Here is a 15,595-nt window from a genome sequence, read left to right as displayed (position 1 = left end):
CAGACCAACTGACAAGACTTCAGAAACACTAAGCATCTTGTGAGTTCATTTGTTAGGTTCTGCAACCTCTCTCTAAATGTTTGTAAATTTTTTAATATACTGCATTTTATAACTACATTAAATTTGCTTTATTTCAAAGATATGTACAGGAAACAGTAGTTTCTAGTACAACCCAAATATCCCCAAGCTTTTAAAGCATCTAGATAAAAATAAGGTCCCTTAAACATTGATACTGGTGTTTCACTGGCATATTTGTAAATCTCAGGACCTCCCAACCCAAGGGCATGGCTAGTTAAACAGGCAGGTTGCAAAGCCTTGCATGGGCCCCTTTCTACCTCAGGGGCCTCCCCCTATTTTTGGAAATTGGGTTTGGACAAGGGTGGAAGAGTAAGAAAGGTAGGCTTGGGGATTTGTTTGTATTTTTATCCAATGATGGGACCAGATTGATAAAGGAACAAAACATCTGTGCCTCAGTTGAGAGAAGGTTCCGCAGCCTTGGTTGCTATTGGAGGTAGTCACAGAATTGATGTCCGACAATAATCAGTATCAAGGCTGCAAAGAACAAAGAGCTTTTTCAGGGGTCTTAAAAATCACAATTTGGGAGACAGATTCAGGTAAAACTGAATGAAAGACTCTTCTGGGGAAGAGTCAGACACTTATAAAGGCAAAAGCCATAAGATTGTTCAATAATTATGATTGACTTTGGTGCAAGGAAGGACATTTTTTTAAATTTCATTAATTAATTAGTTGATTTTGGCTGTGCTGGGTCTTCGTTGCTGTGTGAGCTTTCCTCTCGTTACTCTGGGTGGGAGCTACTCTCTAGCTGTGGTGCTCAGGCTTCTCATTGTGTAGCTTCTCTTATTGGGGAGCATGGGCTCTAGAGCATGCAGGCTTCAGTCGTTGTAGCACGTGGGCTTAGTAGTTGCAGATCCGAGGTTCTAGAGTGCACGCTCAGTAGTTGTGGCACAGGAGTTAGTCAGTTGCTTTGCAGCACGTGGGATCTTCCTAGACCAGGAATCATCTGTGTCTCCTGCATTGGCAAGTGAATTCTTTACCACTGAGCCACCAGGCAAGCCCAAGACAGGAAATATTTTTCCTTAAGGGATAGGCCATCACCAGTTATTTTAGGGAAATCCAACAAATATCTTGAGTTTCTGGTTCTCTGGACACCTGCTTTAGATAGTAAGTGATCAAAAGTCAGGTTACATCCAGGCTGAGATATGCGTCAAGTCACACTTTCTTGATGGCCTCCTGGCCCATTTGAGAGAGTTCTATCAGCAATACCAACTCCATTTGGTGGGCCTGCAGGCCCATCCTAACAGCTCTACCCTCGTCCACTAGGCCCCCTTTCACAATATCTCACTTGCACCCCATTCTGGGAGTGTTCCTCATGGTCCAGAGGCACAGTGCAATGGGTTGGTTGGCTATTCTTCATAATGGAACCTCCTCCTCACCATCTTCCTAGTCCACTTAACATCCCTTCAGTGAGTATTTCTGGAGCTCTTCATGTCTGGAAATGCACCTATCAGCAAAATATAGAGCCTCCATGCAGCTTCCTTGAAGAAGCTCCATGGAGCTTTCATGGTGTATTCATTGTCATGCCAATCCTAGAGCGGGTTGGAAAAGAATTTCCAGACACAGAGCATTTCAGAAGGGAGTGAGCTTATTAAGAGCAAACAGCAGAGGTAATGTGGGTGCTGCAAACACAGCAGGCCGACTTCCTGACAGAACTGGGAAAGCCAACACTTTATGGGTTGGTAGGCAATTTTTATAGCCTCAAGACAGAGAAATTTCCTGCTGGAGGTTGGCATCAGTTAGGGTGCTATAAGGTGAGCACTGAGGTGGGCATTTTGCCTCATATAGAGTCAGGAAGCTTGCTGGTGATGATTGGGGGGCTTTTGGCAATGGTTACAAAGGGGCTTATTCAGTTCTGGAGATGATCGTGTTTCTGGGCTCCCCTTCTGTGGCCTTCATACCAGGTCTCGCACCTGTAGCCTTGGAATAGGACTCCACATTCATGTCTTCATGGAGCTTACATGAAGAAGAATGGAGAAGAAAGACAAAAAAGAAATAAATTGTATAGTGGCAGGTAGTGACACTATTTTTTTCAAGTCCCTTGGGAGTCTCTCATGTGTGTTCAGCACCAGGTCCACCCATTTCTTTCACTCTGGCCATTCTCTCACCACACGAAGAACGTATCCCCTCACCACCATGTGAGGACGTGGCTGTGGCCCTTGGTGGAAAAGTTCTGTTCTGTGGTCCCTGCCAGCTGCTGCTTCTCAGGAGTTCTGTGTAATCTGGACTAGAAAGCAGGTCTGCTAGTAAGGTGGAAATCTGCTGGTTTTGTCTTCCTGGTAGAAGGTAATGGCAACCCACTCCAGTATTCTTGCCTGGAGAATCCCAGGGACGGTAGCCTGGTGGGCTGCTGTCTATGGGGTCGCACAGAGTTAGACACGACTGACGTGACTTAGCAGCAGCAACAGCGGCAGCAGTACCTCTCAGTTCAGTTCAGTTCAGTCGCTCAGTCGTGTCCGACTCTCCGCGACCCCATGAATCACAGCACGCCAGGCCTCCCTGTCCATCACCAACTCCCGGAGTACACTCAAACCCATGTCCACAGAATCGGTGATGCCATCCAGCCATCTCATTCTCCGTCGTCCCCTTCTCCTCCCACCCCCAACCTTTCCCAGCATCAGAGTCTTTTCCAGTGAGTCAACTCAGTACCTCTACCCCATCCTAAATCTCAGAGGTATGATGATATGACCTTGACCCAGGTATGGTATCCCTTCCTCCTGTCCACAGTAATTTGTCCTGAAAAACGGTATATGACCCAAAAGTCATGAAAGCCAGCCAGAGCTCTCTTATGAGATTTGATATACAGATGATTAGAAAAACTCCCTTTCCACTTGGATGAACCTTAACGTGATGACCCCTACTCCAAGACATGAAGTAAGTGTATGTAAGAAGCACACAGAGAAATGAGACAAGAGAGCCCTGTTGGCATACATGTATGTACCATGTCTCATTGTTCCCCAAACAAGTCTACCCCCTGTACCTAATTACATGAGGTAATACAGATCCTTTCACACTTGAGTTACTTCCAGTTATTTGCAGCTGAAAATAATAATTGTATGCTGAACCCACATTAATTATATCAACTACTTATACTTGGATTGATGCTAGGGAAAAGAAGCCAGCATTTATTTTATAAAAATTACAGCAGCAATAAAACAAACCCTGCCTTTGACAAAACACCATATTATCATAGTAATAAGTTAATATAATTTTTATTATACCTTATAAATTAACTATTAATTCTTGCCTGAAAAACAAAAATTCACCAGCACATATAAGATTCCCTTGAAAGGGCTCACAGACCACCAGTATTGTCCCTGGAGCACACTTTGGGAACTTCTAATTAAAACAGACATTTTTTGTAAACTTGAACGAATTTTCACATGGATGAAACTTTGTTTTATGCAGCTAATCCCATCAAATATAAAATTGTCTAACCCTAGCAAACATCAGATCTCTTGTTAAATATTATTAAATATTGATGATGTTATTTTAAAACAGGATTGTAAAAGCTGCATTCAGACTAGCATCATTCTTCAAAGTAATTTCTTAAAAGCATAATAAAATAGAACTATTGTCTATTCATATCATTTGTATTGTACTCATATCCATTAAACTGACAAGGTCTTTAGGCTTTTCTCTCTTATAATTACCTATAATTTATGCTTTTTTTTTCTTAAACAGGTTCTTAGGTTTCACTTATTCTTTTACTTGATCACTTTAGGTTGATCATGTTAGTAAAAGTGCTTTTCGTTGCATAGTGGTATTTGGCATTTAGGGCTTCCTGGGAAGCTCAACTGGTAAAGAGTCTCTCTGCAAAGCAGGAGACCCTGGTTCCATTCCTGGGTCAGGAAGTTCCCATGAAGAAGGGATAAGCTACCCACTCCAGTGTTCTTGGGCTTTCCTGGTGGCTCAGACAGTGAAGAATCCGCCTGCAATGCAGGAGAGCCCGGTTGGATCCCTGGGTTTGGAAGATCCCCTGGAGGAGGGTATGGCAACCCACTCCATCACTATCAGCAAAGTGTGTGCAAATCACAACCATAACCACATCTTGGAATTTCAAGGCACTAATAGAATGGCAGAGCACTAACTGTGTATTTGAAAGACTGTGCCCATAAAATGGGGCCGGGAGGAAACCAGATTCAAGTCTTCTTTCCCCTTCCATTAAATAAACGTGGTTCTAGGTGATTTCTTCTTTTACTCATACAAAATACACACGCGAAACTGGAAAGTGATTGGAACCTAGGGGATTGAAAACAGAACGCAAAAAAAGGAAGAAACCGGAAATGCCCCTTGCAAACTCCATCCTTCCGTTGGGCTGGACGACCAGCGATGTGGAGGAGAGGCGATGGACTCATCTCCGCAACTCCCGCGCCCCTGCGCCGCAGCCTCCAGGCTATAGGGGCCGCTGCAGCGCCGAGTTTGCGGAGGGCGCTGAGACGCTCTCTCCCGCAGGAGGAGACGAGACGGAGTGCGGCGGGCGGGGAGAGGAGGTCACCTCGCGACAGGTGAGCGGCGGAAGGGGCTGGCGTGGCGGGGTCGGGGACGAGGTGGCCGCTCCACAGCGGTCTTGATCCTGGCCTTGGCGGGCCCGACCGCCCTGTGGACCGCGCTCCCAGGTGCGTAGATTCGGACTCGGCGGCGTTCTCTCGAGCCCCGCTCTTTCCCGGCACTGTCGTCGCCGCTCGATGAACTCCCAGAGCTGGATCTTGGAGGTTTCTGACCCCACGGGGCGCGTGTCCCGCCCTATACGTGCACACCTCCACCCAAAGAACCTTCTCATTTTCTGGACAGTTTTTTTGGTATCCCACCTCACCAAACTCCTTATTAGGGGAAAGTGGTTTTGTAACTTTTTCACATGAGGTTCCTCTTTTCTTTTTAACTCTGTTTACAGACCTGTGTGCCCCCTGCAAGACAATGTCTAGAACTTAATTGAATGCAGTTTTTTTTTTTTTCCTGAAGGCTTCAAAGGCATCTGTCTTTGACTAATAGCAAGATGTAGTGAAGGTACCACAATATGGGGAAGGCAGCGGACCCAAATAATACTTTACAGCCCTCAGATTGTTGGCAACATCCTTTGTAAATAACATTCTTTGTCAGTATCTGACTCTAGGTATGGTAAATTTCACGGGATAAAAAAAATAACTTTTACCTTAAAAACAACAAATGCAGAGTTCATCTTTAAAATTTAAAACCCAAAAGGGAGGGTACATATGTGTATCTATCTGATTCATGTTGATGTATGATAGAAACCAACACAGTATTGTAAAGCAATATCCTTCAATTAAAAATAAATTTTAAAAAATTAAGTGATTATAATTTTATGCTTCGTTGGAATATTACTCAGCCATAAAAATGAATGAAATTGGGTCATTTGTAGAGAAGTGGTTGAACCTGGAGTCTGTCATACAGAGTGGAGAAAATCAGAGAGATAAAAACAAATATTGTCTATTAATGCATGTATATGGAATCTAGAAAATGGTACTGATGAAGCCATTTGCAGGACAGGAATAGAGAGATGTAGAGAACAGACTGTGGATGGTGGGGGGGTGCTGGCTAGGGGAGGGTGGGACAAATGGGGAGAGTAGCATTGACACACATAGGCTGCCTTGTTGTAAAATGGCTAGTGGGAAGCTGCTGAGTAGCACAGGAAGCTCAGTGCAGTTCTCTGTGAGACTAGGGGGTGGACAAAGGTGGGGTGGGAGGCTCAAGAGAGAGGGGATGTACATATACATACAGTTGATTCTCTGTTGTTATGCCGCAGAAGCTAACACTGTAAAGCAGTTATACTCCAATTAAAACATTTTGTTACATTTCTTAAATCTTGCAACGACTTGCAAATGCTGAGTCTTAGCGATTTAGGAGTGAAGTGGTGGACCAGGGGTTGGCTGGAACTTGAATGACCTGGATTATCTCACTCTTCCATGGGCAAAGACAATCAGTCTCTTTTGGTTTAGATTTGTTTAGAAAAAGGGATTGAATTAATTGGTGGAGATGAAAATAGCTACCATTTGTTGAACTTCTGTTATGTCCTTTAAAAAATGTTACCTCATTTCATCTACAAAGTCATTCTATGCAATAGGTAATATCCCTTTTATAAAAGTGCGAACTGAAGCTCAGAGAAGTTGTCACTCAAAAACATACACCTAATCGGTAGCAAAGTTGGAATTTGCAACAGTGGTACAGTCCCTTAAGACAGAAAGCTGTCTGATTCTGCCCTGAACTTGTTTATTCTAAATCAAATTATTTTTAAGGTGTCCTGCCCCAAACTTCAAGTTATTTTCTTAAATTCTGAAATAGTGTGGTGAAACAAAAATAACAAGTACATTTATATATCCTTAAAGTATACTGCAATACTTTGGCCACCTCATGCGAGGAGTTGACTCACTGGAAAAGACTCTGATGCTGGGAAAGGTTGGGGGCGGGAGGAGAAAGGGAAGACAGAGAATGAGATGGCTGGATGGCATCACCGACTCTGTGGACATGAGTTTGAGTGAACTCCGGGAATTGGTGATGGACAGGGAGGCCTGGCGTGCTGTGATTCATGGGGTCGTGGAGAGTCGGACACGACTGAGCGACTGAACTGAACTGAAAGTATTTTATCCATTTTATAATTCCCTAAGGCTGTTATTTAATAAAAGCAAGGCTTTATTGCTGGCATTCCTTCTCACCAGTATTCTGTGATTCTGACCGTTTTTTTCATTTATCTTCTGTTCAGATGCTTATTTCAAAATGGATATCTAAGGATTAAGTTTTTCACCAAAGTAACTCATTCTTTTTATCTTGGTCTAATTTTTATGTCATGCCAGTTTTGTGCCAGCAAATTGTTTAATATCAGCTGCCAAGTACATTCTGGATTATCCCACAGAGCAGGAATTTTAATAAAGGAGAGAAAATGGTTTAAAATTCCTGCTGCTTAAGATCATCTTTGTACAGTTTCGCACCGTGTATTCGTTCTGGGGGTACCATTTTCACTCGTACTTTAGGGCATTGTTACAAAGAGGCTTCTGCTTCCTTTCCCATCACATATTGCCTTCCCCAGAGAATGGGCAGGAGAAAAAGGTAAAGAACGTTTTACTGGGAGGGACGTATGAAGTAAATGCAGTTTAGATTAGATCTTTTTTTTAAAAAAAGCTTTTAGATTGGAGTATAGTTAATTTACAGTGCTGTGTTAGCTGCAGGTGTACAGCACAGTGTATGATTTAGTTATACATACATTTTTTTCAGATTCTTTTCCCTTACAGTTTATTACAAAACATTGAGTGTAGCTCCCTGTGTTATACAGTATATCCTTGTTAATTATTTTATATATAGTCGTGTATGTTAATCCCAGTTTCCTAATTTATCCCATGCTGCCATTCCCTTTTTTGTAACCATAAGTTTGTTTTCTATGTCCCTGAGTCTGTTTCTGTTTTGTAAATAAGTTTGTTTGTATCATTTAGATTCCATGTGTAAGTGATATCATGTGGTATTTGTCTTTCTCTTTCTGACTTACTTTGCTTAATATGATCTCTAGGTCCATCCATTTTGCTGCAAATGGCATTATTTCATTTTTGTTGTTGTTGTTCAGTTGTGTCCAAATCTTTGCTACCTCATGGACTGCAGCACACCAGGCTTCCCTGTCCTTCACCATTTCCCAGAGCTTGCTCAAACTCATGTCCATTGAGTTGGTGATGCCATCCAGCCATCTCATCCTCTGTTGTCTCCTCCTGCCTTCAGTCTTTCGCAGCATGAGGGTCTTTTCCAGTAAGTCAGTTCTTCGCATCAGGTGACCAAAGTATTGGAGCTTCAGCTTTAGCATCAGTCCTTCCAATGAATATTCAGGACTGATTTTCTTTAGGATGGACTGGTTGGATCTCCTTGCAGTCCAAGGGACTCTCAAGAGTTTTCTCCAACAACACAGCTCAAAAGCATCAGTTTTTCAGCATTCAACCTTCTTTATAGTCCAACTTTCACATCCATACATGACCACTGGAATAACCATAGCTTTAACTATACAGACCTTTGTCGGCAAAGTAAGGTCTCTGCTTTTTAATACGCTATCTAGGTTTGTCATAGCTTTTCTTCTTTCATTTTTTAGGACAGAGTAATATTCCATTGTATATATGTACCACATCTTTATCCATTCATCTGTAGATGGACATTTAGGTTACTTACATGTCTTGGCTATTGTAAATAGTGCTGCAGTGAACACTGCAGTTCACAATAATGCAGTGAACACTGGGGTGCATGTATCTTTTTGAAGTATGGTTTTCTCTGGGTATATGCTCAGGAGTGGGATTGATGGATCATATAGTAACTCTATTTTTAATTTTTTAAGAAGCCTTCATACTGCTACACCAATTCACACTCTCACCAACAGTGATGGAGGTTTCCCTTTTCCCCACATCCTCTCCAGCATTTATTATTTGTAGATTTTTCAATGATGGGCATTCTGAACAGTGCGAGTTTTGATACTCTCTGATAGTTACCAGTGTTGATTTTCATGTGCTTTTTGGCCTTCTGTATGTCTTCTTTGCAGAAATGTCTGTTTAGGTCTTCTGCCCATTTTTTGTTTGGGTTGTTTGATTTTTTTTTTTTTTTGGATATTGAGCTGCATGAGCTATTTGTATGTTTGGAGATTAATCCCTTGATCCCATGATTTTTAAGTATTTTTTCCCATCGTTGGTTGTCTTTTCATTTTGTTTATGGTTTCCTTTGCTGTGCAAAAGCTTTTAAGTTAATTAGGTCCCATTTGTTTATTTTTGTTTTTATTTTCATCGCTGTAGTAGGTGGATCCTTTGGGATCCAAAAAGATATTGCTGAGCCTTATGTCAAAGAATGTTCTGCCTGTATTTTCCTCTATGAGTTTTATAGTATCCAGTCTTAAACTTAGGTCTTTAATCCATTTTAAGTTTATGTTTGTGTGTGGCGTTAGAGAATCTTCTAATTTCATTCTTTTACATGTGGCTGTCCAGTTTTCCCAGCACCAGTTGTTGAAGAGACTTGTCTTTTGTCCAGGAGAGACGTATGAAGTAAATATAGCTTATTTAGATCTTTTTTTTACAGGCAGGTGTGAAAAAGAAATGGGTGATAGAAAAAGAAAGGGAACAAGAAATGGGTGATGGAAAAAAATGAAGAAGAAATAAGAACGGGGCACCTGGACAGATTGCACAGCCATGGGGTGGCCCCAGGATACCTAACTTGTTGAGTGTTTTAGAGGTCAGCTGGCGCAGAAATTAATCACCAAATTGGCCAGCAGCAGTGCAGTGTCAAGTTCCTATCATCCCTGCTAGTGTGTGTTTGTGTGTGTGTGTGTGTGCACACTGGAGAGAGAGAGTCCCCTTTTTACCGCAATAAATGTGGGTCCTGGCTTAAAAATAAACTCATCGTGAAAGCAAGTGTATCTAGAGATTGATCAATATCATATGCAAATAAGTAAGTGTGATTTGCCTCGTGCTTTGCAGTGGGGAAAAAAAAGTGTAAGAGAAGAAGTGGGAGAAAGTGATGGGGAGACTTAGAAGCTCTAATGGATGTGTGTCAGATGGTAACTGTTTTTGAGGTACTGTCCACTCAATGTTGGAATAGGTTGTTGCTGTGCTTTGCATTTATGATTAGCTCTGTAGCTTTTAAAATTAGAACATATCAGCTCTGATTAACACATCTGTGAAGAAACAACTAAGGTTTTGCATTTTATGTACTACTTCAACCACCACATCTTGCATGTCTTTCACAGTCATATTCCTACTGTTCTGTGGGCCAGGCGTGTGAGGAGATATAAAAGAACATTCTCTTACATGAAAAGTCTCATTTTGTTCTGTTCTTATTACAAATTCTTACCTAATAAGTCCCTTTTTGGTCTCGGTAATCTGTCTCTTTTTATTTAAAGTATCAGTCAGTCATTCAGGTCAGTCACCTAGTTGTGTCCAGCTCTTTGAGATCCCATTGACTACAGCATGACAGGCTTCCCTGTCCATCACCATCTCCCGGAGCTGGCTCAAACTCACTAGTCGGTGATGCCATCCAACGATCTCATCCTCTGTCATCCCCTTTTCCTCCTGCTTTCAATCTCCCAGCATCAGGGTCATTTCCAATGAGTCCGTTCTTTGCATCAGGTGGCCAAAGTATTGGAGCTTCAGCTTCAACATCAGTCCTTCCAATGAATATTCAGGACTGATTTCCTTTAGGATTGTCTGGTTTGATATCTTTGCAGTCTGAGGGACTCTCAAGAGTCTTCTCCAACACCACAGTTCCAAAGCATCAATTCTTCGGTACTCAGTTTTCATTATGGTCCAACTCCACATTCATACATGAATTAAAGTCAGTAGTTCTAAAGTGTAAGATTCTAAAATAATTTCCAAATCAAAGATTTGTCATATTTAGGGAGTATTTTGCCATACTGTAATAGAAATGCACTGACCAGTCCTAAGAATAATAAATATATAGTTTTATATTTAACTAAAATAATATTGGTATAATTATTTTCATAAATGTAAGGGGTGTGTGTGTGTGCGTGCTTAGTCACTCAGTCATTTCCGACTCTTTGTGACCCCATGGACTCTAGCCCACCAGGCTCCCTCATCCATGGGGATTCTCCAGGCAAGAATAGAAGGTTGTTAAAATTTTTTGTTAGTTCCATGAGTGGTATAAACAAGTTCATGAACTTTGGGGAGAACTGTTGGAGCATCTGCAGTGACCATGGCACATACAAAGAGAAGCAGCAACAGAACTGAGCCATCTTATACCAGGCCTAGTAAAAGAATGATATATGATAGAAAGTAGTACTTTCATTGAGCATCCCTGGTAGCTCAACTGGTGAAAAATCCTGCAATGCCAGAGACCCTGGTTTGATTCCTGGGTTGGGAAGATCCCCTGGGGAAGGGATAGGCTCCCCACTCCAGTATTCTTGGACTTCCCTGGTGGTTCAGACAGTAAAGAATCTGCTTGCAACGTGGGAAACCTGGGTTGGGAAGATCCCCTGGGGGAGGGTATGGCAACCCACTCCAGTATTCTTCCCTGGAGATTCTCCATGGACAGAGGAGCCTGGCAGACTACAGTCCATGAGGTTACAAAGAGTCAGACGTGACTGAACAACTAAGCACAATACTCTCATATGTTCCTAAAAGTATCACAAACAATGAAAATTGTGGTATATTAAATCTTAAAATATAGTGTGGTAGGTAGTTCTTTAATTTGTAAAAGTTGCTCGGTCATGTCTGACCCTTTATGACCCCATGGACTATACAGTCCATCGAATTCTCCAGGCCAGAATACTGGAGTGGGTAGCCTATCCCTTCTCCAGCGGATCTTCCTGACCCAGGAATTGAAAAGGGGTCTCCTGCATTGCAGATGGATTCTTTACTACCTGAGCTACAGGGAAGCCCTTTAATTTGTAAAAGTCCCTTTCAATAAACATTTGCAGTAGTTTCCAGCCTATGTATTCTTTAATTGTCATTTCTGGCAAAGAGTTTAACATGAACAGTTTAACGTAAATGGAATGTGGGTGTCTAGAGTTTACAGTATAATAAATACTACCTTGATTGCTTATTTACTTGTTTCATCACAAAGTAAATGTCGATTCAGCTAAGGAAAGAGAGAATCTTGTGCAAATACAATATATATATCGCTGAGAGGCTGTCTCCCAGGCGATAGACCTCAGTAAGATCCCGAAATAAAACTTATCTTGCAACTTTAAGTTGTGCATTTTTCTTCAGTTTACAGTTTCAAGAAATTCACCTAAGAAATGTGCATGTGAGTGGACCTCTGGTTCAGCAGAAAACATTGAAGTTTTTTTGGTAACCTTGGGCAAGATGTGTTGGAAGCATGTGCTGGCTGAACAGATTTCAGGCATATTATGGAATTGTTTCAGAAGTTGTCTGTATTGGAAAAAGATCACTGTTCCAATAGAGAAAATTAGTAACTTGAATACTGTTGAAATTTTTAAAAAATTGCTAGTTACTGCTTGAATGATGTGTTAAATGCTGTTGAACTAAGTGTTTTATGAGTTATTACTTGATGTAATTCATGTCCAAAGTGGACTTCGAAGAAGAGGTAAAGAGAGGTTGATGATCATTCTTTTCTGCTGTAATGCATTATGGTTGGAAGAGATGAGACTACTTGTCATTGGCAAGTCGGTTAACCCCCAGGGCTTCAGAAATGTTCATTTGCTCCCCAGTGTTGATGAAGCCAGTATACATGTCTAGAGAACATGAGGTTTATTTGCTGAATAACTGAAAATGGTTGGCAAGAGGAAGAAAGGAGTGAAGAGCAAGATCCTCTTGCTGATGGACACCTGCTCTGCCCAACACACTCCTGTGTTTGGATCACATGTGTTGAGTTTTCTCATTGACTAATCTTTTTCACTTTTGAAAAACTGAACTCCAGAAATATTGCTTTTATAAAGACTGTAAAATGGAAAACTTAACACTTGAATAAACAAAGCCCCAACAAGTGTTTAAATGTGAGTGTTTGACTCTCATTTCATAACATTTACGAACATTTCATAAGGGTTCAGCATTTCCCCCAAAGAATTTTATTATATTGTCGTGAATCTCAGCCATTCTTTGGAAAGCTTCTTTCCCTATCTTTTCCCTTCCAAACTTCCCCCCACCCACCCCACCCATTTGGTGGCAGGATTGGTAAGAATAACCTTTTGCCGAGTAGTATGTAGAAGAAAAAAATATTCACAAAGTGTTGACATTCTAGCAGGGAGAACCAGAAGCCAAAAGACATACTTGGATCTATTAGGATAGATTCTGAGTAATTAAGAGAAAAATGATTTCCACTTAAGGAGGTAGCATAGTGTTTGTTGCCAGAGAGTGGGCGATACAGGAGGATTAAGGACAGCAGCTGCTCACCCTTCCTGCATGGTACTGGTGCTGGGGTGACCCAGTGGAGGAAGGCAGAGGGGTGGGAAGGGAAAGTTGGAGAGGAGTCAATCTGTAGGAGGAATGGAGCAAAAGAATGCTCATGCTTCTTAGGTCGGTGTCCTGAAAGGGCTGTTGGAAGGTGAGGAATGGTGAAAATGGAAGGAAATTAAGAAGGTGTAGATAACCAACTGGCCACTCCTACCCTTAGTACCCGCTTCATATAGCAAGATACAGCGTGACTCATTCCAACAAACAAATTCTGTAGGCTCCTGGAAAAGTAGGAAAATGACTTTTGCATACCTCACTAGTTCCACAAGATGAAAAATAAAATAACCATTTTACCAAACAAAACCTAAAGGCCAAAGTACGTGTTATACAAAGTAATAAAAGAATTGACCATCACTTTTGGTGTATATCTAGACTGGAATTCGAAAAAAAACTGAATACAGAATGATTTTTTAAGAGCATTATCTGAAAAACATAACTTTGAAAGGAAAAAAAGTCTCTTCTTTTATTTTTAGGTGTTAAATCATCATTAGTCAAGATGTCTTCAGCACCTGAGCCTCCAGCCTTTAAAAAGGAGCCGCCCAAGGAGAAAGACCTGGGAAACATAGGGCTCAGAGGGGTCCGCACCACAACCTTATTTCGAGCTGTGAATCCAGAGCTCTTCATTAAACCTGTAAGAAATACATCCAGGATAAGACTTTATGTTCAATTTACCTAGGCTTTCGGAAGTAGAAAGTTCTAATTTTCCTGTAACATTTGATTTTATCATGGAAATTTGATGTTAACTAGTAAGACCTCTCTGGATAAGAAGCAGATGGAAAGAAAATCTTAAATGCTGTTTCACTAAATACACATATAAAACTAATTATTTTGAGGATGTTTGAGAAGTTAAATGGTAAATAGTTGAATTTTAATGAATCAATTGATCAAATCCCTGCTTAAAATTTTATTTTAATAGCTGCGTTGATTTTAAGGAAACTTGTTTGATCAGGTACTATTAAGTAAATAAGACCTTCCATTGAAACAAAGAAAACAGAATGAAAATCTGATCAGTCTACAATTCCAGGCTTATTAATAATATTTTAACCTAGAAGATTTTGCAAACATATATTGAAAAATATGAAAACATGCATTTATACACTGTTAGGGAGTTAGCTAATCATATTTTTGTATCAAGTTACTGAATACATTTGATTTGTTAAGTTTTATTTTTTGAAAAATGCAAATCAAGTCATAAAATTTACTTAAATGTTTGAATTTGATTAGAATTTTAATAACATAGTTACCACTTTAAACTTTGAAAGTTAAATAGGTCAATTTAGCAATCAAATCATTAAATCAAGGTAGAATGTTTTAAAAACTTTGAACTAATGTGTTTTTTTCCTTGCCAAGTACATTTCAAGAACTGCAAAAGTAAGCTGCTCTGAGCATGTGGCCTTTCTCAGTTGTCCATCCCACTGAAAAAGTTTGACCTTAATTTTTTTGATGATTAAGAATAGTAATGAAACAGAAGCAGAAATGATAACTGAAGCAGAAAATACAGAATTTAAAAGCTTTTTTAAAAAAATTCAGAAATTCCCTAGCTGTCCAGTAGTTAGGACTCTGCCCTTTCACTGCCACGTTCAATCCCTGACTGGGGAATTAAAATCCCAAAAACTGTGTGCTGTGACCAAAAAAAAAAAAATTTAAAGTAGCATCCCTTTGCCTCTTAGGGTCTTGGATTTTACACAGAAAATCAGAGTTATTATAACAGTATATCTGTTCTATGACAGTGTTTCTTGAGGTAATAGAATAAGTTCCAGAGAAGGAAGGGTGTGTGTGTTTTGCTGTACCTGGTATATAACATGAAAGGCTTTCTGCCAGTTTTTCATGATCCTGGGTGACAAGAATAGCATGTAGACTTCATTCCTCACTTCTTAATAAAAATAACTAATTTAAGGTTTGCAGATGGAAAACTTGGGCCCCCAAAAGTTAAGCAACTTCTTCACAACATAGGCAACTGAAAACTGAGCACCAGACCAATTTCCTTCCTAAAGGTGAAGGTCGGAGATGTCCCAGCTGTAAAGAGAAGAAGGAAGAATCTTCCATAGTCTCTAAGTTATCAGGAGTTGAGTTAACTGAATAAAGAAATGGATAAATATTAGAAATGAAATTTTACCCTAGGAATGCTGGTATGGTACTAAAGCCTTGGCATGACGAGCAGAAAGTGCAAGAGATATTTGAGTCTCCTCAAATGATTGGTCTTACTGAGAGCTTGTGATTTTTTTTTTCTTTGACAGAACAAACCTGTAATGGCTTTCGGATTGATAACTCTTTCGTTTTGTGTGGCTTATATCGGTTACCTACATGCGACACAGGAGAATAAGAAGGACCTCTATGAAGCTATTGATAGTGAGGGACACAGTTATATGAGGAGGAAAACATCTAAATGGGATTAATTGAGCTGGTTGCTGCAGATGAAGGTTTACTGGGGGCTCTGAAATCTTCAGCTGAAGATTAGGACCACACAGTGCCTTGGTTCTTGTTCCAGAAGATGCTCCTGAGGAAGAAGGATGGCGATTGCAGCCAGACCCCGAGTGAATGTTGTCCTTTCAAAATGGCATTCTTTTTTCCACAGAAAGAGCTGTTCAGTATTTTAATTTTATTAAATCCTCTTTTAAAAAGTG

At 40.5% G+C, this 15,595-nt stretch overlaps 1 protein-coding gene across 2 annotated transcripts; it reads left to right on the top strand.

Moving 5' to 3' along the window:
- The first annotated feature begins 4,516 nt into the window (after positions 1-4,516).
- Positions 4,517-15,595, top strand: SMIM8 (small integral membrane protein 8). 2 transcript variants are annotated; one of them, XM_055433656.2, is made up of 3 exons: positions 4,517-4,583; positions 13,445-13,602; positions 15,209-15,595. In XM_055433656.2, the coding sequence occupies exons 2-3, from the start codon at positions 13,468-13,470 to the stop codon at positions 15,365-15,367; spliced, it is 294 nt and encodes a 97-aa protein (XP_055289631.2). In that variant the 5' UTR covers positions 4,517-4,583; positions 13,445-13,467; the 3' UTR covers positions 15,368-15,595. The 2 variants fall into 2 exon arrangements, with proteins under 2 accessions (XP_055289631.2, XP_055289632.2); XM_055433657.2 differs by having other exon boundaries at positions 4,569-4,694.

Source organism: Moschus berezovskii, chromosome 10 (genome assembly GCF_049115385.1).
Source record: "Moschus berezovskii isolate FMDL1 chromosome 10, NW_MosBer_1.0, whole genome shotgun sequence".
In the NCBI taxonomy this organism is placed as follows: domain Eukaryota; kingdom Metazoa; phylum Chordata; class Mammalia; order Artiodactyla; family Moschidae; genus Moschus; species Moschus berezovskii.
The sequence above is the reverse complement of the archived record's forward strand: the minus strand, read 5'-3'. Positions and strand labels throughout refer to the sequence as shown.

Excerpts from the sequence above, each read along its gene's own strand:
- SMIM8 (XM_055433656.2), top strand. The coding sequence starts at position 13,468 with ATGTCTTCAGCACCTGAGCCTCCAGCCTTTAAAAAGGAGCCGCCCAAG. Across the intron at positions 13,603-15,208 it reads CAGAGCTCTTCATTAAACCT|AACAAACCTGTAATGGCTTT; the intron begins GTAAGAAATACA and ends TTTCTTTGACAG.